General features: G+C 36.0%; 1 protein-coding gene across 3 annotated transcripts in view; it reads right to left on the minus strand.

Annotated features, from left to right (window-relative positions):
* CERT1 (ceramide transporter 1) overlaps positions 1 to 26,369 on the minus strand; it is a 135,364-nt gene that overhangs the window by 86,564 nt on the left and 22,431 nt on the right. For all 3 annotated transcript variants that reach the window (XM_060093059.1, XM_060093058.1, XM_060093057.1), the window contains one exon: positions 9,631 to 9,747. In XM_060093059.1, the coding sequence (XP_059949042.1) occupies positions 9,631 to 9,747 (117 nt within the window). The remainder of the gene's footprint in view (positions 1 to 9,630; positions 9,748 to 26,369) is intronic.

The following is a 26,369-nucleotide window of genomic DNA, read 5'->3' on the forward strand; positions in this document are numbered from 1 at the left end:
TAGAAAATAATCTGGCAACATATATCAAAAATGCTTGTATCCTTAAGCCTAGCAATTCTACTTCTGAGAATCTATTATAAGGACACAAACTACAGGAAAATAATTTATGTAGGAAGGCATTAAATACTAAATGCAAAAAAAAAATTGAAACAATCTAAAGGTCTTATAATAAGCAAATGAGTACCAAAATGATAATACAATGAAATATTAATAAAGCTGTTATATGGACAAAATGATGTTAGATTTTTAAAAAAACAGGATATAAACTTGTTATTTCCATAATATTTTAGGGGCAAAATGTGCAGAGAATAAGAAGGAAATGCACCAAAATGAAGAATAATTGTCTTGGTTATAAGACTGATGGTAGTTTTGTATTTTTTTCCCTTATAATTAACAAAAATTACTTTTAAAAACCAGTGCAAAAACCAATGAAATCTAATCAATAAAACTACTTTCAGGAATGGTTTTAAAAGACTTGCTAAGAATTTTTAGATCTAACTGTATGGGGAAGATTCTTCTTTTAAGGAGGCAGACTGATGATTTATTTTTTAGTATTCAACTACGCATCCATGAGACAAAGCTGAAATTAACTAGAAGGGGGGTGTGTATTACAAAAAATTGAGGTTGCTGTTCTTGGAATAATGTTACCACTCACTGATCAATGTTCTCATAATCCATTCAATTTCATTTTTATGCAAAATGGGAATAACACTTGCAGTGAAAGACTTCCAGGAGGATTAAATGATAACAGTGTCTAATTACTCATCTATCTCTGTATAGTTCAAAGGGGTGCTACTGAAGAGAACTAGGCTAGGGAATGAACAGTGATATAAGCATTCTTGCCAATGATCCTGTCTTGTCTGTCAAGAACGTGAACTTGCTATATGACTAAAAAATGACAGAATTTTTTTCAGTATAACATTTTAACCTGTAGAACATTCATTTACTTTGCTACCTATTCTTACGATTCTTAACCCAATGCTGTCTTTCATACCTCAATACCAAACAAGCCCAGAATATTTGCCAGGTAATAAAGACAACAGAAGCAAAATCATTTTTAAGCTATTAGCTAAAAAGATGTGTTTGGTGAAAAAGAGCAGTTTTGTGTTCCTTGATTTTTTTAAGAAACATTTTCTCCCAGCTAATGTCCAATATACTCAGCAAGTAAAATTAGAAAACAGTTTCCACTGCTGTCAATATGCAAAAGCCATGCCACCCACCATTACTTTTCCACAACAGATATAGAAAAAGCAGAATCCCATCTGTCCTGGTGACTGTCAGAAATCTTCCCTCCTGATAAAATAAAAATTCAAATACAATACTGAAACACCGTTAAAAAAAAAAAAAAAGAACTTCTATAGCACACAGCCTCATTTTCTTCAATATTTTCTATAGTAACAATATGGAACAGTTATTCAACTCTAGATTAACTGTCTTTTTAAATTTCTTATCTAAAGAAACATTCTGCAAGCAAATTACAGACTAATAAAAGATAAGAGAAATCAGCTGAACATCTAGTGATATTTACCTAAATTGTTAGTAGCAAATATGTGGTAAGCATTACAAAAACTTGCAAGTTTGGTAAACTCTATACAAAATTATAGAATACCTTTTCAGAACATTTTATTTGTATAACTGCCAATCCCACTCTATCCTTTAAAGTATGAGTAAATATACAATTCATTATAATTGGACCTAGGGTGGCCAATAGTAACCTGGAGTAAAAAGGCAATCGGGTTTTCTCAAGACATTTACTTTAGGAAATGCCAAGAGATCAGGGCAGATAGAGGCAGGAATTGAAGCCGAAAAGAAGCCGAAAGTAGGAAAAGGTCATGACAAAGCAAGGAAAAACAAACTAAGTAGGACGGGAGAGCAAAACACGGATAAACAGGAGCCATGAAAGAGAGAAGAAATAACAGAATGAAACTAAGCTACATTAACTGTAGGTGGGGGCAGGTGATTGAGTAACTGAGTTTTGTTAACAATAAAAGCACTCAGAAACAAGTATACAGTTCCAGCTTTCTTTGCAGGTAAGGCATTATAAATGTTCTTGGATCCTGGCAATATTCCCATTTTTCAAGGTAACATGGGTTGGCCTGTACCCCCTGTACCCTAAAAAGTTTAACTAAAAATGGATGGACCTATGACATCAATACTTGTGAGATGTTTTCAAACTTTCAATATTCACCTGATCTAGACAGACAACTATGCTCAGCTTTAGTAGATTCTACGAAATTGTTTCACCAGTTTACACCTGTTGTACCACAGCCTCACCAACACTTGGTGTTACATCTTTTTATTTTTTAAGCCACTCAGACGGGCATATGCTGGTATCACTGCTTTAAATTTGCACTTCCTTGATGACTAATGGCACTGACTACCTTTTCATATGTTCATTACCCATTTGGATATCCTCTTTATGAAGTGCCAGATCAAGTCTTTTGGCCTTTTTTTTTTTTTTTAATTGTGCTGTGTAAATTTTTCTTATTGACTTGTAAGACTCTCCCTACCTTTCTGACATAAAATGTTGTCAAATTATTTCTCCTCAACTAACCACACAGTTAATATGATTAGCTACCTAAATATCTTTGTTCACTGTTCCATGTAAAATCCTGATTCTTCCTTTACTACCTTGGTAAAAGATAAACACCTTCCTCAGATAAAAGAACCTGGCTGAAAACTAAAATTAGTGACATTTATTCCCTCTTTTAAAGATGATATACTTCATTAAGTATTTAGGCGACGTATGGAAGTACAAATGCAAATGTTGGCTCAGGTGAATTCAGCTTTTGCATGCAACAAAATTGTAGGGAACAGAAACTAAAAAAGTTATTTTAAAAGCCCTTGACAGTAGAATTATTTTTATTCCCAGAACACTAAGAATATAAGAGTTAGTACCATGTTTTCTTTCTTGATTTCACCAACCTTTAAAATCATGGTAGTATGACACTATCTACATTTAGATGTTAAAAAAAATTTACTAACCATGTATGGATTACTGGAAGCAATTTAGCAATTAACTCCCACTGTTAGAAACTAACCAAATTTCTTATCTTGAGAGAAACATCCAGAGACATAATGAAGGTTTTTTGCTGGTTAATAAAGTTCAGTTGTGATACCACCTTCTTGGGTTTTTCTACAATTTATTTGAGAAAATGGCAAAGCCCTGACTACTCCGGCAGCTAGTTACTGGATTTGCACTTCCCTCAAAAATTAAAATTCTTGAATGTAAAGGAGAAGTAAAATTTGATTCCATCTTCTTCCCTTCATCACTGTGGTAATGATGAAAATAATGTAAAAGAAAAATTAGTTCTAGTCCACTGACCCCATGAAATTACTTATATAAAGTGTACACTAAAAAATAGTAGTTTTAAGCCTTTGCCAATTAATCAGATTCAAAATTGCAAAGCTAAGTTTACATGATAATCATTTATAAAGCAGACAAGTATAGAAAGAACCTCTAGAGTCTGTTAAGAAATTTTTCCAGTATTATAGTTGGTTAAAAATGGCAAACAGGGGACCTCCCTGGTGGTCCAGTGGTTAGGACTCCGAGCTTCCACTGCAGAGGGGGCAGGTTTGATTCCTGGTTGGGAACTAAGATCCTGTATGCCACACATCGTGTGGTCAAAAAAAAGAAAAAAAAAAAGGCAAACAGAGATAGGATGACTTTATGTGACTTTGATATTTAAAAAGTGCTAAGAAGAAACAGGTATATTCTGCCACCTAGCTACTTAAAAATACTTTTCTAATAAGTTTATGTCAAATTTAAGACAAAAACAATTAAGGTGTCAAATAAGCAGAAACTGCTCCTAAAAGTAAAGAAAAAGCACCAAGATGAAGCTGACCCTGACATACCATAGGAAAAAGAAAACTCATTATGGCAAATAGCAATACAATTTTAAAAAGATCTTTAAAGTGAGTCTTGGGCATTGTTTAGGTTGCTCAACTGTGACAATCTTTTTCCACATAATTTCCTGGACAGAAATCCCTTAACTTCTCAGGCTGAGAACAAACCTTTCTTCTGAAAGTAATAAAATGGAGCTTCACATATAAATTATTGGGCCTTCACAAAGGAACAAATGCATACACATTAAATTGCAAAACAATTGCCTGTGGATTCTCACCAAAGAAAATCAACATCTGTAAAAATTACCTGGATTCTTCCTCCCTGAATTGTGTATTTTCCTATGACTCCTTTTATATCAGATAATTTCCAAAATATGGGGAATATGGGTGGTCAATGACCACCAAAATTTCAGGATCTACTAAGGTTGCTCCCTTATGGAAATAAGGGAATGTCATGATTACCACAAACTCTGTCAGAGCCAAAAAACTTAACTTTTTCAACAAGATTCTTATATCTGCTAGTGCAAGGAGAGCCTTCCTGCTAGTTTTTTTTTTTTTTGAGGGATGGGGTGGTGAAGTAGGGGAGTCTATTTCTTTCATGGTAAGAAGAAACTGTGTTTACTCAAAATCATACACATTGCAACTGTAGAAGGTTCCAGGAGTAATCCTATAATTCTTTTAAATAGTAGCATCAACAGATGGTTTATCATATTTCCTTTATTAATTAATTATGCAGAAAATGCTCATAGAAGCCCTTAGATAATACATAGATACATCTTTACTAGAAATATATTAACTTATCCAAATAAAAAATAACCATCTTAACTTCACATTCATACAGCTTTTTGTTTTCAAATAATTTTCACAAACAAAATCTCGTTCAAGCTCAAAGACAACATGGCAGATGGCTAAGAGATTTAAAAAAAAACCAAGCAAACCCTGTCTTTAAAGATTTATTTAGTGTTGTCTCAAATCCTAAGGAGAAAAGCAGAATATGAATGGATTCCACATAATAAAGCCAGCACACTATTCTAGATAAAATTACTGGTCTGGTATACATATGCCCTTTTCCGTATTTTAAATTAAAATAGAATCTTTGAATTTAACAATGACCTCAGAAATACCTTTCTTCCACAGGGGCTGCTTGTCTAATGTCACAGTGAACTATACAATTTCTAATATACTGAGAAAATTTAAATCATAGAATCATCTTTTTAAAACTTTTCTTGTACTGAGCAAGTTATGCTGGAAAGAATACCAAGGAGGACAAAACAACCGAGCTAGACAAAGAACATAGAACCCTAGTGTATTTCTGTCATAATCATTCTAACACCAACCATGAAGATAAAAGGGTGAAAAAAAACCCTCCAAAAATTACACATTTCCCTCATAAAATCTGTTTTACAATACTGTAAATTATTTCAACTGGAAAATTTAAGTGTCCAATGCTTTGCTAATTCCTACATAGAAGTTGTAACCCTGAGCCTTTATGGTCCAAAACAAACACTAGAGATATGAAGAAAATATAAAAAATATGAGAACCTTGTGATTGAAGAAGCCCATGAGTTAAGTCAACAAAATATATTTCCCATGAATACATACTTATAGGATTGGCAGAAGTGCTTGCTGGACAAAAGCTCTGGTTCTCAGGTCATACAGACCTGGGTCTGAATGCTGGCTCCTTCACTAATTAGCAGTTTAACCTTGGACAAATTACTTAACCTCTCTATGTCTCAATTTCCTATCTGTAAAAACAGAACAATAATGTTAACCTCATAAGATTGTGAGAGTAAAATGAGATAAAGTGTATAGTGTTTATCACTATATCTGGCACACTGTAATCCTCAAAAATGTTTGTTATCATCATCATCACCTCTACCATATTATTATTGTTGAAGAGGTTCTATAAAATATTTAGAACTCCTGGTATGTATGTATGTATGTGAAACTGACTGATATATAAAGGTTATTATAATGAGCATAACAGCTTCCTGGAAAGAAAAGAATAGAAACCTCCAATTTCTCCAGCTAAAACCTATCAGGGAAACCCTAACAAAGGCCTAACAGCAAAGGCAATGAGGGACTATCTGATGACATCAGAAGAGAAAAAGACAGGTCCGCTGTTCCAAGTGTCCTGTCTGGCCATCCTAAGGACAGGTGGTGCCATGGAAGTAACTCTGAATTGAAGTGAGTGAGGTGGAATGATGGGAATATTACACAATATTATACAATATTCTTGATTTATCACAACTTGGTTATTTTGCTTGCTTGTTTGTTTTTTGTGTTTTTTGGGGGGAGATATGTGGGGGGGTATATACTGCATTATGTCATCTCTTCTCCTTTAAGTAATCTACCAAGGTCACACAGCTATTATGTAATAGTGCCAGGATTTAATCCGATATGTGTCAGGAACCAGTATCCAGTGCTTAAACACTACAATAAAACGTTGTTACGGCAATCCATGGGCAGAAAGATGTGTTCATATTTATCTTGTATATATATAGTAGCAGAACTCAGATGACACACTCTAACCTGCAGGGGGTGAGCCTATGGGAATTATTTTCAAACATTCTGCCAATGGTAACTGATAGAAGGCACAATCAACATAAAATTGAATCCTAAGTATCTACTAGCCAAAAAGTAGTATAATCTCTGGCAAGTTACTTAAGTTTAATCTAAGCCTGTTTCCTTGTCTGTAAAACAATATTTCCCTCATCTCTCAGTATAGTAGACAGAAAATAAAGCACATGAAGTACATAATACAATAATTAGTACTTGGTGACCCTCAATAAACAGTAGCTCCTATCACCATCATGCCTTAACAATTTGATTTCAATTGTGAATATCAATATAAGAATGCTTGCTTAAATAGTAAAATTACTAAACTTAAGTTCCACATTAATAGTCTTAAGTGATTTTGAAGAATGAATCAGGATACACCTCCTCACTACCTCCCTGTTCCTGGTCTATGGGCGGTGGGGGGGAAGAAAACTTTGCTGCTTATGTTTGGTGATAGCACTTGAATTTTCTCCCTCCTATGTTAGTTTAAGAACTCAATTTATTTTTAGAATTCAAATTCAATTTAAATTTTCACTGATATGTTGTTTAGTTGGTACATATCATATGTTTTACATTAAAATTAAATAAGTATTAATAAGAATAACAATTAACAATGATTTCTCCTTGTCTATGAATAAACCATATTTAGAAATCAGAAAGTTTATACAATGTATCTGGAACACTGCTGTTGAATCTATTGTCTAAGAACTTAAATTCACCAAAAATCTGTTATCGAGCATTAAGTCATAATACTCTGAGGGAGACCAAGAGATTATATTCTATTCATTATTCAAGGGTGCAAAGAAATCAATGATATGGAAGAAATATATGCTTTATGCATCATTCTACATCCAAGGAGAAAAAATAAAACAAGAACCTGCAAAGATTCCTGAATCAGCTTTACTAAGAAAAATGAGCAAAATAAAATATGCTTAATTAAAACAGAGAAAGCTAGCATTAAGCCTTTAAAGGTCATCTCAGATACAAACATATAAATCAGTTCTACTTAATAATGTCTTTAATCACTAGGAAGAGGGCTGGCCCTGATTAACTACACAAAATAGGCCACTCTCCTTATATGCAAATTTAGCAACTCTCACCGAATGTAGAACTTTTCATCCATAAAAAACATGGTATAGGGCCTCCCTGGTGGCGCAAGTGGTTGAGAGTCCGCCTGCCGATGCAGGGGATACGGGTTCGTGCCCCGGTCTGGGAGGATCCCATATGCCGCGGAGCGGCTGGGCCCGTGAGCCATGGCCGCTGAGCCTGCGCGTCCGGAGCCTGCGCGTCCGGAGCCTGTGCTCCGCAACGGGGGAGGCCACAACAGTGAGAGGCCCGCATACCGCAAAAAAAAAAAAAAAAAAAAAAAAAAAAAAAAAAAAAAAAAAAAAAACATGGTATAATTTTAGTGAATTTAGTTGTGACTCCCAAAACCCTTTCTTTTTCCAGTGTGTCATAAATGGGAAATGTATCAGCCACTCTGGTAAGTAACCTTACATATATTATTTCATGTGTTCTTAAACACATTTAGAAGAAGTGAATTGTCAGGCAAGGTCACATATGTCGTACATGGCAGAGGCCGCAGTGTCTTGTATCCAGGTAAGCCCAGCTCCAAAGCACTGAGATTTTGGAATTCCAGCTCATCTCTCTTTTATTTATTTATTTTTATTTTAAATTTTTATTTAACTATAGTTGATTTACAATATTGTGTTAATTCAGCTATACAGCTTCAGATTCTTTTCCATTATAGGTTATTACAAGATACTGAATATAGTTCCCACTGCTATACAGTAAATCTTTGTTGTTTATTTTATATATAGTGGTGTATATCTGTTAATCCCATACTCCTAATTTATCCCTCTCCCTCTCCTTTCCCCACTGGTCACCATAAGTTGTTTTCTATGTCTGTGAGTCTGTGTTTTGTAAGTAAGTTCATTTGTATCTTCTTTTTAGATTTCACATATAAGTGATATCATATAGTATTTGTCTTCCTCTATCTGACTTCCTTCACTTAGTATGATTATCTCTAGGTCCATCCATATTGCTGCGAATGGCAGTATTTCATTCTTTTTATGGCTGAGTAATATTCCATTGTATATATATACACCACATCTTCTTTACCCACTCATTTGTTGATGGACATTTACGTTGCTTCCATGCCTTAGCTATCGGCTCATCACTTTTAAATAATAGAAAACTGTTTCTCATTTTTAGACTGTTTTCTGAGGTAATACTATCAAGATAACTAAGATTCACAAAATGTTTCAAAGCAATATAACTCTAAAGCTAAAACAAGGAGAAAAAGAAAGCATTACACAGTCAGATTTCTTTAGGCTGGGAAAAATTCATAATCAAGAAATAAAAGCCAATGCATGATCAATATCAAGAAGAATGTGCCTGTAGTATCCCAGGCCAGACTGGTTTTTCTTGTTGTGTTTGTGTGTGTACATGTTTTGTGTCTGTTAAATAACCAAAACAGGTGTTTCAACTAAACTCTGTGAAACCCAAATGAACAAGTACAGACAAGTATATGAACGAGTCCAAAGTTTTCTTAAGCCACAGTCAGGAGTGGCATGGTGAATTTATAACTTTCCCTATTCCTTGTTTTACCATGATATACTGAATTAGCTAATAATGCATACTTATTAATATCATGTATTTCTTTAGTCTACTTACCAATTATTCATAGCAGAAGTCAAAAACTAGCTTTAAATTACAAGAATATGGCTTATACATTTATGTAAGAAAGACTTTTTCAAGGTTTATTAGAAAATTTCATATTTACAAAAATTTAACAATTTACAAATGTTTATACTAAGAATATACCCAAATGGTTACAAATGACAACAAAAATTAACACTGAAGCTTTCAAATATTAGGATTTTAAAATTTGATGTTATTTTAAGAATTCTTTTATCCAGATCATATAAAAGGCATTCACTTTGAAGCAAACCCTAAATATAAAAACCAAATTTGTTTTATATAAAAGGGCATATTTTGTTTTAATAACAATTAAAAATACTTATCACAGAAAATTCCCTTAGTGTAACTCAAATGTTAGAAATAAAATTATTTCAAAAATTTACATCTATACCACTTTAATCTTTACCACCCAAATCATGTTCAACTTTTCAGGAACATATATACATCTCAAAGTTATTTTAAAGGAGTTACCACCAGTCTCTTGCCTAGGTCTCTACGGACAGGTAAACATTGGAGACCCACCTTGTGCTGTTCAATGGCATCTATCCACTGCTGTCTGTGATCTGGATCCTGGGCACGAAGATACCAAACACTATCATTTACACTAATATCAAAGCGACATTCATCAAAATCATGAGGCTGTGGAGAAAAAGGAGAAAATAAAAAGCAAAGTTAATTATATTCTTAGAAGTGCTACACCCTACAGCAAAAACATGAACATACCCATTCTAGCTGGTGGAAGATTCTTGTTATTCTTTTATTTTTCTACTCAAATAACTTTTTTTGAAGATATTTCAAATAAAGAGCACAACAAGGGCATAGTTACCAAAAACTAAGTTTCATTCACTATTCCTACAAATGAGTTGACACATAAACTACAAACATAAAAAAAAGAGATTTTTCATCAAATACTTTGAGTTAGTTTAACTAGTGAGAATACTACTGAAAGCACAATTTTAAAAAGGGCCAAAGTAAGTTTCATGAAAGACATTTACTAATTTTTTTCCTGCCTCCATAATTCAAAACTCTCATCATCAATAGTTTTATTTCATTACATTTCATAAACAAGATATTTTAATAACATTAACAGTTCCTCCCAAGTATTTCAAATTAACTTCTAGGTTTTTACACATCTTGGATCGCAACAGCCAGGAGAGCTTCCAGTGAAAAGAAAAAATAAAATGAACTTTACATCAGACCTATGTTAGATAGCTAGAGGAAACTGCTTCCATCAAAATGTAAACAATTAGTAAAAATGTCAACTACTTGGTTCAGTGTTTCACATTCTTCATAAGAATATATAAAATAAATACTTTATATACTTGTTTTTCCCCCAATGAATAAGTTCAAATATGACAGGATCTATTTCACAAATACCACCTCTTCCACTGGATAAAGCACAATCAATTTCCTCTCCTGTGAACAATCTTAGCCTTAGAGGACAGAGAATCCTCTCTGGTCAATGTAACAATAAACTTATATGCTGAACACAATCTACATATTGTGTTTACTCTTTCCCCCCTTTGACAGCATCAATCTTTTATCTCCTTATCAGTTTAACAAAAACAATATGAGATAATTCCACAATGTCTTTAGCCTATGAAACAATTTCTCTTTTAAGATTAAGACAACAATTTATGGGGCTTCCCTGGTGGCGCAGTGGTTGAGAGTCCGCCTGCCGATGCAGGGGACACGGGTTCGTGCCCCGATCCCGGAAGATCCCACATGCCGCGGAGCGGCTGGGCCCGCGAGCCATGGCCGCGGAGCCTGTGTGTCCGGAGCCTGTGCTCCGCAACGGGAGAGGCCACAGCAGTGAGAGGCCCGCGTACAGCATAAAAAAAAAAAAAAAAAGAACAATTTATGGTTCTGACTGGCTAAAGGATACAAGTTAAACTTTCTGAATCACTATGTGCTGGGCATCATAGTTAGGGCTACAGTGAGAGATAGAGTGTGCTACAGAGAAGAAAAAGGAAAAAACAAGACAATGCATACTCCACTTCAATAATTATGAACACAGAAATACATAAAAGACAACATTTAACACATAAGTATAATGACTATAAATTTAACTGAAAGCCAAATATTCATAAATCTTAAGAATGGAATCCAGTTATTGAGAAAAGCTTCTTGGAGGAAGGGAAGCATATATACTATCTGAAGAACTAAGTAAACAATTTATCTGATCAGTCTACTGTTCTAAAAAGCACAGAGGTTTTTAAACTTTTACTTCATAATGATTATTATATTTCTAGTGACTATTCCTGAAAATGTTTTATATTTTATATTATGTTCAATATTCTCATTAAAGCTTTAGAAAATAAAAAGAAGTAATACATATAACAGTCGTCCCTTGTTTTTGGCAGGGGACAGTTTCGAGGACTCCCCTCGGATACCAAAATTTCAGATGCCTAAGTCCCTTATATAAAATGGCTCAGTACAGTCAGCCCTCCTTATCTGCAGATGCTGAGCCAGCGGATATGGAGGGCCGCCTATAATTAGAAATTTACTAGTTTCTCCAGCAAATACTTTTTCCAGCTTTTATACCTTCAAAATTTCCTCACAATCTTCCAGAGTCCAATGCCACATTTTAAATATTCCTAAAAACAGGAACCTGCTATTAAGCCTTCTCTGGGTGTGAGTGACTTAATAAAACCTGAAATCAACGTAAGTAAACTTTGCCATTACTAAATCTGATAAGTATATCAATTATGATTTCTTCTCTCTATGTTTCAAAGTTTCGATATATGGAGAACTTTAAGCTTTTAATAGATAAAGTTATACATAGGAATGGAATAAAATGATAGTCTACAAATCTATAATTAAAGAATTTGAAAATTTCATTTGAATGTCATACATTTATGAGATGCAATATCTCAATATCTGCTCAAAGAGATGGAGTTGGCAGAAAGTGTACATAAAGTAGCCATTTCTACCATCAACAATCTGAGGGATAGGTGGCAGAGAAGAGACATGTACCAATTTTCAGGTGATAGGGAGTTTGTGAATAACACAGAAGGCTTGAATCCCTAAAAAGTGAAGAAGTGTAGGAAGCTAAGTCTACAAGGCAAAAGAAATGACAGATTTGTTGAGGTGTGTTTAGGGGGATAAATCAAAGTCTAGACAATAAAGCTTACATCATGTCTCAACACACACACACAACCCCTTTAAACACATAATACAACAACAGTCTCCCTTTACCTAAGAGGAATACATTCCAAGACCCCCAGTGGATACCTGAAACCACGGATCGTACCAAACCCTATAGATACAGCTGACCCTTGAACAATACTGCGATTAGGGACGTGGACCCTCTGCACAGTAGAAAGTCCAAGTGTCTTACAGTCAGTCCTCTGCATCTGGGGCTCACCAACCTTGGATTCAACCACTCTTGGATTGGGTAGTACTGTAAGTAGTATTTACTATTGAAAAAATTCTGAGCATAAGTGGACCTGCGCAGTTCAAGCCCTTGTTGTTCAAGGGTCAACTGTACTATGTATTTTCCTATACAGGTACTAATGAGCAGGAAGTATATACAGCATGGATATACTGGACAAAGGAACGAGCCACGCCCTGGTAGGCACAGAGCAGCCCGCAAGAGATTTCATTATGCTACTCAAAATAACATGCAATTTAAAACTTATGAATTGTTTATTTCTGGAATCTTCCATTTAATACTTTCAGATCTTGAAGGTAACTAAAACTGCAGAAATCAAAACTGCTGATAAAGGGTGGGGTGGGGGAACTACTATAGATAGACTGCTTCATTCAAACACAACTGATCTTTATTTAGAATTTCATTGTTTTGTTCATTAGGCATTACTCCAAAAAATATGCATTAAAATAATATTTATCTTGATTACTCAGTTTTTTGATGCTCTCTTACATTTTACAACTGAGGTTAGCCCCTCATTGGTCTCATCCTAGTCCTAGCCCTGACAGATGATTATTAGAAGGAAACAAATAAGGTATAAAGGCCAAAAGTAGATGAAAACCACAAGAGGTGGTATATTGTAAGAGATGACATGAGCTATCTTCAGGAAAAAAAAACAAACAAACCATAAACTTTAAGGAAGAGATAAAGCAGCAGGCAATGAAGAAAGTAAGCTAATAGAGCTAAGAAAAAAGAAATGAGTTGAAACCACATCAGAAGCAGCAATAAAAAGCAAACAAAGCTAAAAGGGGCATGGTGAACAGACCTGAGAAAAATACAAAGTGAAAGAAATATAATAATGAATGAAGAAGGAGGTCAAGCAAATGATTTAACTGGTGTTTTGAAAGGGGAAAATGTAACAAGGGTAACAAAAAATTCAAGGATACTATCTTTTCTTTTAATAAAATATTCAAGTTACAGATCAGACATACTATACCCAGGAAAAATCAATCTGAAGACTTATTCTGTGAAATTAGTTTATTTAAGAATAAAGAAAATGCTATAGGAACAATGTTTCTCAAGCTTTTTGCATTATCACCCCCACCCCAAGAAAAATAAATTCTCTTTAGTGAGAAAAATTAAACAGTAAGAATTAAGATTTTGTCCAGTAGGTTCTTCCTGGAGGGCCACTTAGATATTGTAATATCTAAGATTATTTCACTTTCCCAAGAACCAAGTATCAGCCCCCACTGAAAATGAGAATGCATGCTATGCAAGAAAGCCAACTACATAAAGGAAAATGTAGGTGGGCCTCAGCCTTTATCATGTCAACATTCACTGTTAAGGACGAAAAATATACCAAAAGGTGAAATGGCATTTATATCCATTCTTTGTCTGTCTTGTTAGTTCTTAGGGCCACTATAACAAAAATACCATAGACTGGGTAGCTTTAACAACAGAAATTTCTCACAGTTCTGGAGGTTGGAAGTCCAAGATCAGGGTGTCAGCGTGGGAGGGCACTCACTCAGTGAGGGCCCTCTTCCTGGTTTACAGATGGCTACCTTCTAGGTGTGTCCTCATATGGAGGAGAGAGAGCTCTCTGGTCTCTTCATCCCCTCATAAAGCCACCAGTTTCACCATGGGGGCTTTACTCTCATGACCTCATCTAAACCCAATTATGTCCCAAAGGCCTCACCTCCAAATTACCATCACAGTGAGAATTAAGGCTTTAACATATGTCACAACATCCACTATCTATTAAAATAATCTTATAGGAACAAAAGAGGCATAAATCCACAAAGAAGAAGAAGAAAAAAAGTTACCAACAAAATTTAAAGTTGGAATGTGATAACTGACTTATTAGCAGGCCTGAAAATGCTGAAAAGTAAACATCTACAAGGGAAAAGAAGACAAAAGAAGCCAATTTGTATTGGAGGCATCAAGTGGCCCTAAAGATAAAGGCATGGGGAGAGCTGAAAACAGAACTGATCAAAAGTCATTAAAAGGTGCAACTAGACCCCTGGAACCCCACTTGCCCATCCCTCTGTGCAGTAACATTAGAGGCCCCACCTCTCAGAAAGATGATATTAGGTATAAGAAGAAGGGACATTCCTCCACAGCAGGAGGAAAGGAAAAAAAGCAGTTAAGGAAAAGTGTTCATATTAAAGGATTCCTCCCCTTACTTGACTCCCAGAAGGCTTGCACCCATGCTTGCTCATTCTGTCTCCTTCTGCCTGTAAGGAAGATTCCTATATTTCCTTCTATAGGAAAACTAAGTAATCCAAGAGAAAATAGTAATAATAATAAAAAAAAATAGTAATAATATAGTAATAATATTTAAGGGTTTCCTACTCAGGCCCTTAATCAGTATGAAAATTCTAAACCGTGAAGATGAAGAAATAATTACCTTTCAGAACTGGAAGATATGCTTCACCAAAATGAAGGAGTAACCAAGAGAAGTAAGAGGCAATTGAGATCCAGGAAAAGAAGCAGCAAAGGGACTTCCCAGGAGGACATTAAGGAAAATGCCAGCAGCAGAATTATGCAGAAGACAGAAAAGTCTAGATTAGAACAGTATAACAGGATGCTTTAGAAAGGATTTCTCTAGTGGGAGAAAAGTAGAATGAAAAGATTATCTAAAAAGTTAAACTCAGTGGAGAGAGTGTAGGAAGGTTTAGCTAGAAATTCAAAGAAAGTCAACCAAATTCTTAATAAACTTTGTTGGCATATAATTAATGTACAATAAACTTTTCCATTTAAAGTGTACAATTCAGGACTTCCCTGGTAGTCCGGTGGTTAAGACTCCATGATCCCAATGCAGGGGGCGTGGGTCTGATCCCTGGTTGGGGAACTAAGATGCTACATGCCGCGCGGCATGGCCAGAAAATAAATTAATTAACTAATTAAAAAACAGTACAATTCAATGGTTTTTTCACTTGTATATATCCATGAAATCACTGCCACAGTCAAGATGGAAATGTTTTCATTTCCAAAACCCCCCAAGGATTTCTCATGCTTGTCTGCAGAACATCTCTTCCTCTGTCACCAGCTTCCAGAAACCAAAGATCTGCTTTCTTTCACTGTATATTAGTTTTCATTTTTTCTAAATTTATATAAATTGAATCAGATAGTATATACTGTTTTTACTCAGTACAACAATTTGAGATTCATTCATATTGCTGTTGTCTTATAGCTCATTCTTTTTATTGCTGAGTAAATTATGCTGGATGTAACATATTCTACTTATTCATTCACACCTGTTGTTGGACAACTATTTACAGGTTTTGGAATTGTGAATAAATTTTTTGTGAAAATTCATGTCTTTGGGCATAAATTTTCTCCTCTTTTGACCTACGAATGGGCTGGCTGACTCATAAAATAGGTATACAATTAACTTTAAGGAAATGCCAAAAGTAGCTGCACCATTTTACATTCTCACCAGCAGTCTATCAAAGTCTAGTTACTCCACATCCTTGCTTGGTTTAATTATGGAATCTCTATTCTGTTCCATTGATCTAAATGACTATTCTTACTCCAATAACACTGTTTTGATTATTGTTGCTTAATAGTGAGTCTTGAAATCATGTAGTGTTAAGTCCTCAAACTCTTTAAAAATTGCTTTGGCTAGCCTAGGCAGTTTGCATTACATAATATATATTTCCAGACAAATTTTAGTACCAATTGCATTAATATCTTAGATTTTCTATAGATTAATATGGTAAGATGTGATATCTTAATGCTGAGCCTTCTAATCTATGGACATAATATCTCTCCAATTATTTAGGTCTTCTTTTTCTTGACAAGCTCACATAGTTTGCAGTTTACAGTGTACAAAGTACAGTATACAATGTTAGAGTGATTCCTAAAGTATTTTTTTATGCTACTGTATGTGAAATTGCTTTAAAAATTCAGTTTGCTTATAGCATATGATAACACATTTCATAATCATATATTAACCTTATATTCTACAATCTTGCAAAATTCACATAGTAGTTCTAAAAGCTGTTTGCCTAATAAATCTGAAGGAATCTACAGCAGGGGTCCCCAACCCCTGGGCCACGGACTGGTACCGGTCCTTGGCCTGTTAGAAACTGGGCTGCACAGCAGGAGGCGAGGGGCGGGCAAGTGAGCAAAGCTTCATCTGTATTTACAGCCGCTCCCCATCGCTCGCATTACCGCCTGAGCTCCGCCTCCTGTCAGATCAGTGGTGGCCTTAGATTCTCATAGGATCGCAAACCCCACCGTGAACTGCACATGCGAGGGATCTAGGCTGCGCGCTCCTTATGAGAATCTAATGCCTGATGATCTGAGGGGGAGCTGAGGCAGTGATGCTGGCACAGGGAAGCGGCTGCAAATACAGATTATCATTAGCAGAGAGGTCTGACTGCACAGAGACCATAATAAATCAGTTGCTTGCAGACTCTTATCAAAACCCCATCAGTGAGTGGCAAGTGAAAACAAGCTCAGGGCTCCCACTGATTCTGCATTATGGTGAGCTATATAATTATTTCATTACATATTACAATGTAATAATAACAGAAATAAAGTGCATAATAAATGTAATGGGCTTGAATCATCTCGAAACCATCCTCCCCTCCCTCCCATCCATGGAAAAATTGTCCTCCACGAAACCTGTCCCTGGTGCAAAAAAGGTTGGGGACCACTGATCTATAGAACAATGATGTCATCTGCAAATAGTTTTACTTCAGCCTTTCTGACCTTTATGCTCTTTTATATCTTTTTTCTTCCCTTACTGAAATGACCAGGATGTCCAATACAATGTTAAACAGAAGTGGTAAGGGCAGACATCCTTGCCCTATCTCTAATCTTAGGGGAAAGGCATAATATATCACCATTAAGCATGTCAGCTGTGGGTTTTTGTGGATGCCCTTCATTAGGCTGATGTTATTTCTATTTCTAGTTCCCTAAGAATTTTTATTTTCAATCTAAAGGAGTATTGAATTTTGTCAAACAGTTCTCTTTTCTTGTCTGTCTCCCTCTACCAAAATTTGTTATGAATTTTTGTCTTTAGTTTGTTAACACAGTGAGTTAAAATGACTGATTTAATAAAATTATATTAACCTTGCATGTCTGAAATAAACCCCACTTGGTCCTTTTTATATACTATTGGATTTGATTTGCTAATATTTTGTAAAGGAATACAGTATTGATGTCTACCAGAGATACAGGGCTGTAATTCTATATTCTTGCGTTGTCTTTGACAAGCCTAGGTGTCATGGTTATGCTGCCCACATAATGTATGTTGTAAAGAGTTTGTAAAGATTGGGATTATTTCTTTGAATATATGAAAAGAATATACTGGTGAAATTATATGGGTGTGTTTTCTTGGTGGGGGGGAATCAACAAATTCAGATTTTTTAGACATTGGTTTATTCACATTTTTTGTATCTTAAAAGCATTAAGAGGGAAAAATATAATCCTATATTTACCCATATATTTATTTTTTTCTGATGCTCTTCATTAGTTCCTAAAGATCTGAGTTTGCCTTTGGTGTATTTCCCTTCAGTATGAAAAACTTCCTTCAGCATTTCTTGTAATGCAGGTCTGCCCACAACAGGTTCTCTTAATTTTCCTTTCTCTGAAAACATCTTTATTTCATTTCATTTTTAAAGCATATTTTCATTGAATACAGAATTCTGAATGGAAAGTTTTTTCTTTCAACATGTTGTATCTTCTAGCCTCTATAGTTTCTAATGAGAAGTGTATGGTAATTTGAATCACTCTCCCCCAATATATGTGTTATTCCTCTCTGGCTACTTGCAAAATTTTTTAACTTTGGTTTTTACAGTTTGACTATGATTACTAAGATTATCCTGTTTTGCGTTTGTTAAGCTTCTTGAATCTGTAAATTTATATTTTTCACCAAATTTGGTAAGCTTTTTACTATAATTTCTTCAAAAAATTTTTTACCCTCTTTTCTCCCTCTTGAGACTCGTTAAAACCCATTTAATTAGAAATTGCCCTAGAGATCCCTAAGGTTCTGTTCATTTAAAAACAAACACAAAAACCTCAAAACCTCTACTAATAAGAATGACTTCTTTTGCTCTAAATTCAAAATCCTGATTTTCTGTCATCTTTATCTACTATAAATCCTATATAGTGAATGTTTTTCATTTCAGATCATTCTTTTCAGTTCTAAAAGTCCCATTGGTTCTTTTATATATTTTCTTTGTCTCTGCTGAAACTGCTTACCTTTTCATTCATTATAAGCATATTTTCTTTTACCTCAAATAATTATATAAAGCTAATTTAAAATCTTTGTCAGATAATTCCAACATCTAATTCATCTTGAACTTTGCATTCTTTCATGTCTTTTCCCTTGAGAACGTGCTGCAATTTCCTGGCTCTTTGTATGTTGAGCAATTTTGAGTTGATCTTGGACATTGCGAATGTTAGGTTGTGAACTCTGGATTCTGTTATATTACTCTGAAAAATACTGTTTTTGTTTTAGCAGGCAACATTTCAGAAAGCTTTCAGTCCTGCCTGCATACACATTGCTGAGGGGTCAGGTACAAATTTGGGCAGAGTGTTATACTCAGAATCTGGGGTTCCCCTTCTTTGGCTCTATTTTTCCAGATTATTTTATTAACTGGGCCCCTTTTGGTCCTTACAGCTAAAAAAATGGCAGTTTTCTTTAAAGGAGTTTTAGCTCCAAGTCTCTGCCATGGTAGCAGTGACTCAGGTAACACTTCAGACTGCTTTCCAACTGCCTCACGCATGCTTGGTTCAGGAGTCAGCCAGAGACTTGGGCAGAGTTTATACACACAATTTTGAGTTCCCCTTCTTGGCTTCTCTTTTGTGGGGTTCCCTCATCCTCCAGCAGCCCTGGTTGTACCAGGTACCTTTCCCAGGTTCTGCTGGTGAAAGACGCTGCCTGGTTTTCCTGTTGAAGTTTTAGCTACCCAGTGCCACCACTATAATGAAGATTTGACACTTATTCTACTCATTGCCAAATAATCTGTCCAACACTGAAATTAAAATCAAAGACTTTAAATTATCCAAGCAGAGCATCTAACTCTTTTTTACAAATAAATACTAAATGACTAAATGTTAAACCTCCTTTAACAAGGAAATAGTCAAATCCTATCAGATTCAAACAAAATAAATCAATCAGTACTCTAAATTATAAGCAACAGAAAATGATTCTTACTCACTCAAGAAGCAAAGGAATTTATTTAGAAGGTATCAGGCAACTTACATTGTTAAGAAATATGAATAAATGAGATCAGAAACGGAAAGGAACCAGGGGAGATTAGGCAAGAGAACCCCAGTAGAGACTGCACTGTGGGTGCCAGCTCTATACACAGGGCTGCTTCCTCTTCAGGACCTTGCGAGCCACTCCTGGCACTGCTGCCACCACAGACTGGACGCTGCAGCTGCCAGCACCATCAGAGGAAAAACTTGTCTCTGCTTCTCCATAGGATTCTGCTCCACAATCAAGGTAGAGCTAAGGGAGACAAGGACGGGTGGGTGTAAGGGAAGGTAGTCTAACAGCAGTCTGATTGGTTCAGCCTAGTTCATATGTCCATATTAACTAAGGGGAGTTCAGGGGGTGGAGGGATACTGGGGTGGGAGGGAAAACTGAGTATCAGGCTTTTGCAGATTCATGTGGGAAACCTACTCTGACTCATGGTAGGGCATTCTTCAAAAGCAGAGAGGAGATTTTGAAAGAGCATGCCACTTATTAACCTTTTTTTTTTTTTTTTTTTGTGGTACGCGGGCCTCTCACTGTTGTGGCCTCTCCCGCTGCGGAGCACAGGCTCCGGAAGCACAGGCTCAGCGGCCATGGCTCACGGGCCCAGCCGCTCCGAGGCATGTGGGATCCTCCCAGACCGGGGCACGAACCGGTGTCCCCTGCATCAGCAGGAGGACCCTCAACCACTGCGCCACCAGGGAAGCCCTAGCCTATTGTTTTTTTAAATCCACCCTTCTATACTGTTTTGTGCTACTGGACTGGGATGCTGCAAACTACATTTCTCCCCTGCTAGCCTCCTTTGTTAGGTTCTCCCAATATGGGCAATATGCTAGATGGAGTCTGGCAGCCAGGAAGAAGGTAGAAAAAACATGTGCTTTTCTTTGTCTACTGCTTCCCCTCAACAGCTGCCCACCAAAGGTCCTTAGCTCTGGCAGTGACAGTCAGTTCCAGTCTCCATATTCTTTTAGAACTCCCTGAACCAGCCTCATCTAAGTGTACAGCGGTGGGGGAGGACAGGCTAAGTAGCAAGCTTATTTGTGCCACAGAAGCACAGAAAGAATAAAAGAATGTGAATCAGTAATTTGGAGCTCCAGGTTCCTCTGAAACTACAAACAGAAAGACTGATTATAAGAAAGAAACAATTAGTCTGCCTAGATACCATCTCTAAAAATAGTCAAATTATCCCTCTAGCAGAAGATCAGAGGTTTTCTATTTGGGTATGTTGAACTAAAGGAACCCTTAAACTAACGGCAATCAAGGAAAGCTGAAAAAAAGGGTGCAATATTTAAAACAGGAAGGAAGATTAAGGCAAAGTCTATACTGAATAATAAGACCCCCACTCCCACCCCAATCTGATACCATTGCCTACCCAAAGCAATCAAGGCTTCCAGAGAGATGGCTGATTCCAGGACTGGAACAGGTAAGGTACACAATGAACTTGGAAAATCTTGAGCCTAAAGGTAAGGAAGTACTTTTGGAGATGGGGAGGTGGTCATGGGGGGAATGTCAAAAGGACCAAAGAACCAACTCTAAGGGACTTCAGTTAGCCAAATCAAGAGCAATTTGATCATCAAAATACATAAGTACAGCAGTGGATTGAATAATTCAGTAGCTCACTGAATAATTCAGGAATATATGAGTCCATTCTATTAACAAGTAGGACAAAAAAAGAGGGTTTTTAAAAAACAAAAACAAAACAGTAGAATGCTGACTGATAAATGTGGAAGGGGTTTATAGAGCTGGAAGATCTCCATTTTGCAATCATTATAGTAATGATTGGGTGGGGCAGGCATCATAAATGGTCACTAAATCAAAAAGGGAAAATTCTGATGAAGAACAGGATTTTTACATGGTCTTAAAATGTCTTCCCAGGGAGCTTACATTCTAATTTCAAGGAGAAAAACAGTCACTATAAACAGAAAAACTGGACAATCCCTTGACTGGATGATTGAAATTAACATCACATATGAGAGGCAAACAGAAACATGTGCCTCTGATGTGATACCCTGAGAAGGACATCACATCATTTTAGTAGTTATTTTGCCAGGGATGCACAACCTGAATCTAATCATGAAAAACTATAAGATAAACCCCAAATGAATAACATTCTATGAAATAACTGGCCTATATTTTTCAAAAATATGAGAGTCATGCCAGACAAAGAAAGGCTAAGGAACTGCTCCAGATTAAAATGAACCAAGAGACATGACAACTAAATGCAACATATACTCTGGACTGGATTCTGTACTGAAAGGAAAAAATATGCTATAAAGGAAACTGTTGGAACAAGTGATAAATGTAGACTGTAAATTAGAAAAAGGTATTATATAAAACTTCCTGAATTTGATAGCCAAATTACATACTTAGTAAGAGCATATCTTTTCTTTTGGAAATTACACACTAAAGTATTAAGGGGAAAAGAAGCATGATGTATGCAACATATTCTTAAATGACCCAGAAAAAAGTGTGTGTGCGTGTGTGTGTGTGTGTGTGTGTGTAGAGGGAAAGAATGATGAAAGAAATGTTGTAATGTTAAAATACTGGTGAATCTAGGTGTTTATGGGAGTTATCTACATTACTCTTACAACCTTTCCGTATGAAATTATTTCCAAATAAAGGTTACATAAAAAGATACCAGTAGTCAACTCTACCCTTTCTCTACTCACAACAGTCCCCTCTGATAGCCAGCTGCTTTTTTTTTTTAACATCTTTATTGGAGTATAATTGTTTTACAATGGTATGTTATTTTCTGCTTTACAACAAAGTGAATCAGCTACACATATACATATCTCCTCCCTCTGGTGTCTCCCTCCCACCCTCCCTATCCCACCCCTCTAGGTGGTCTCATAGCACTGAGCTGATCTCCCTGTACTATGCGGACAGCCAGCTGCTTAATCTCTCCTTACATCTCACTGTTAAGGGGAACCAATGTCATCAAATATTTGAGAAAACTTCTAACATTAAAATCAAAGACTAAACACGCCAGGGGGAAAAAAAAAGGAATTCTGAAGAAATCAATGATGTGAGGACCAAAAGATAAATTTACACACACACACACACATCATACACGCACATCCATGCACACACAAACATATACAACTTGTAACTCCAAATAGGCCCTCTTCCCTGATATCTTGACTTTTAGTTAATTGCCTCCTCCATCTTCTCTTCAGTGCCTAAGAGGCAGCTCAACATATCCAAAACTGATCAGCTGATGCGCCTCCCTAAACTTCTCCTCTTGCAGGCTTGCTTCCACATTTCTGTAAATGGTAACTACTAGTTGCTTAGACCTGAAGTCATCTGACTCCTCATTTTCCTCACACCTCATAAAGAATCCATCAGCAAACCTGCAAATCTTGTCTGCTCTACCTTCAAAATAAATCTGGAATCCAACCATTTCTCATAATCTTCACCAATGCTACTCTGGTCCAAGCCACCATTGTCTCTCAACTGGATTACCTGCAATAGCCTCCTAGAGCTGCCTGATTTTATTTTCCTGCTTCCATTCCTGCCTCCTACAATTTATTCTTAACACAGCAGCCAAAAGTGATCCTGTTACAAGGATCAAATCACTCCTCTGCTCAAGCCTCCAATAACTTCCCATGTCACTCAGCATGAAAGCCAAAGGACTTATGATGACCTACAAGGCTCTACATGGTCAGGTCCCACAACCTCTGCCTTCTTTTCCTACTACTTTCCCCCTTGTCTACTCCACTCCAGCCATACAGGCCTCCTTAGAATTCCTTCAAGTGGCCCAGGAGGGCCTTTACAACTGCTGCTCCTTTCCCAGTCACCTATCCCCTTATTCCTTTTCCTCCTTGAATTTTCTATTCAAATACCCCATTTCACCAATTATAAAAACTACCCCCTTTTAAAATCTCTGAAATAAGGACAAATCTTACAACTGATATCAACTAGAATTGGCAACGTGGCATATAAAATAATGGTGTATCGTAAATTTAGTGGCATCAAACTCACTAAAATACAGTAATACTTTGCCAGAGAAACCTTCCCAGATTACCCTACAATAAAAGATGCTAAAATAACAAAACTTTCTTAACAAATATATGTTAGTTTAAAGGAGCAGACCCTGATAACAGATTCCCAGGCAAAGTCACTCTGATTAACTTCATGGCCCCTAACTGCATATTATCTTCCCCAAGATTTCTTCTGTTTTTATTTGTAAACCTAATTTGCAAATCTTCAGGAAAATATATAGGAAAGCGAATTATAAGTATTCATTATTCATTTCAACTTTTTTCATTTAACATATTGACTTGATATACCCTCTGGGTAGTTTGTCTCTTATTTTTACCACAATTTTGAGAATTTCTGAATAAACAAAACCCTTTCAATTTTTACCCTCAAATAAAGGCTGGACCATGAACCAGGCAGCCCCCAATTTCTTCATTTTTAATATGCTTTAACATGTGTGCTGTCCAATACAGTAGTCATTGGCCATGTGTGACGAATTTGAACTGAGATGTGTTGCAAGTGAAAATACACACTGGATTTTGAAGACTTGGCATAAAACAAAACATCTCAGTAATAATTTTTATGACTATAAATTAGGATGATAATATTTTGGATATATAAAGTTAAATAAAATATAATAAATTAATCATTCTTAATGTGGCTACTAGAAAGTTTTTAATTACACATGTGGCTTGCATTTGTGACACATTATATTTAAATTAATATTTAGTGATAGGTAGTGATAGTGATATTTTGAGATATCTGCAATACACACAATGTCATGTGATACTATCTGTAATTTCTGTTGGTAAAAAAGTCACAGATACTGGCAATATTACTGTGATTTCTGTCTACATTAATAATTAAAGAAAATGCTAAATTTCGCTTAAAAGTGAGTGAAAATAAAGCTGTAATCCTTTCCCACCATGTTTGCAAATCCCTTGTGGACTTGTAATGGAATTTTATTGGTAATGGTCTACAACTAAAAAAAGAACCTGTCCTAAGAATCATAAAAAGCAAACTTTTGCATCCATGCACATTTCCTATTATGATAAAACTATACTATTTCATAGTAAGTAAATTAATATAAATAAACATCTTTTGATATGTTGCACTCTACCTAAAATATATCTTGGCCAAAAATAACTTTATTTAGCTCCAGTCATCTTCTTCAATAATTCTGAATAACATCTAACAGTTTATGAAAATCAAATCCATAACAGAAATACAAAGATTTGCTCTTATTCAACTGACAGGCTTTTATAAAGGCATTATGCTAGACACTAGAAATCATAATCCCGTAAAGGAACTTCTGTTCAAAATAATGTGATGGCAGAGTCCCAAATACATTATATGTTTGTAATGATAACACTACTGGTATGTTATAAAACTTTACAATTTATTTGATCGTGACTGCTTTATGATCAAAGTACATTTTAATGACCTTAACTTAGCTCTGAAAACTGATTCTTTCCAAGTCTTCTAAATAGTAATAACAACTTAATAACTTGAAAATATTCATGTCTCTTCCAAAAGAAATTTACTTTTTCATAGAATTTGCAAATACAACAGGAATCTGGTTTTTTTTTTTTTTTTTTTTTTTTTTTTTGCGGTACGCGGGCCTCTCACTGTTGTGGCCTCTCCCGTTGTGGAGCACAGGCTCTGGATGCGCAGGCTCAGCGGCCATGGCTCACGGGCTTAGCCGCTCCGCAGCATGTGGGATCTTCCCGGACCGGGGCACAAACCCGTGTCCCCTGCATCGGCAGGCGGACTCTCAACCACTGCGCCACCAGGGAAGCCCAGGAATCTGTTTTTAACAAGCCTTCTAGATGATTCTAGATGAACACTTAATGTTTGGGAACCCCTGGGCTAATGGAAATCCTTCCACCTGGAAACAGGAGTAGGCAATTACTATTTCTCCTATAATAAGAATCAAAGGCACAAAACAAGATAAAAGCACATATATGAAAAGGTTAAATATACAGTATAAGGTAATATTTATTTGGTTTTGTATAAGGAGAGTATTATGACTACCAAAGGAGTTGATGTGTAAAATACCTAGCACAATGCTTACCACATAACTGCCACTCAGTCCATGTTTCTTTTCTAAAAATCTTATAGTTAAGACAAAAAGACGAGGAGCGGTTCTTTGAAAAGTTGTGGTTTAGACTGAGCCCAGAGGAAAGACAGGTGTTTGATAATGGAGGAGGAAAAAGACATTTTATTCTAGGTAAACACAGAATTCAATGGGCAATGTTAGCAGAGAATGTCAAGGTGCCAGTTAGACAAACAGCCAGGTTGGTGTAGAGGATGTTCATCTCTTCTCCTTAAAACTAACTATTCCATTTCTGAGACAATCGCTAACCTTAACAGTTTCCCAAAGTCTGAACCTTTTACACACATTCAGATTGCTAGCAATAATAGCACAACTAAGCAATTTCTCTGCCCTTATACATAACCACTTGATTGATCTAAATGTCAGATCAACTATCAAAGTCCAGTGAGGAAGCACTTAAGAAAATTAGATGGAATAAATCACCAGTCATGTCCATTCTCTTCTTGATCACAGCTAGTCTTCTTGCTTTAGGAGAGTGGTTCTAAACTTCAGCATGCATCAGAATCATCTGGAGGATCTGTTACGACAGAATGCTGGACCTCATAACCAGAGCTTATTCATTAGGTGTGAGGTGGGGCCAGAGA

Source organism: Mesoplodon densirostris, chromosome 3 (assembly GCF_025265405.1).
Source record: "Mesoplodon densirostris isolate mMesDen1 chromosome 3, mMesDen1 primary haplotype, whole genome shotgun sequence".
Classification (NCBI taxonomy): domain Eukaryota; kingdom Metazoa; phylum Chordata; class Mammalia; order Artiodactyla; family Ziphiidae; genus Mesoplodon; species Mesoplodon densirostris.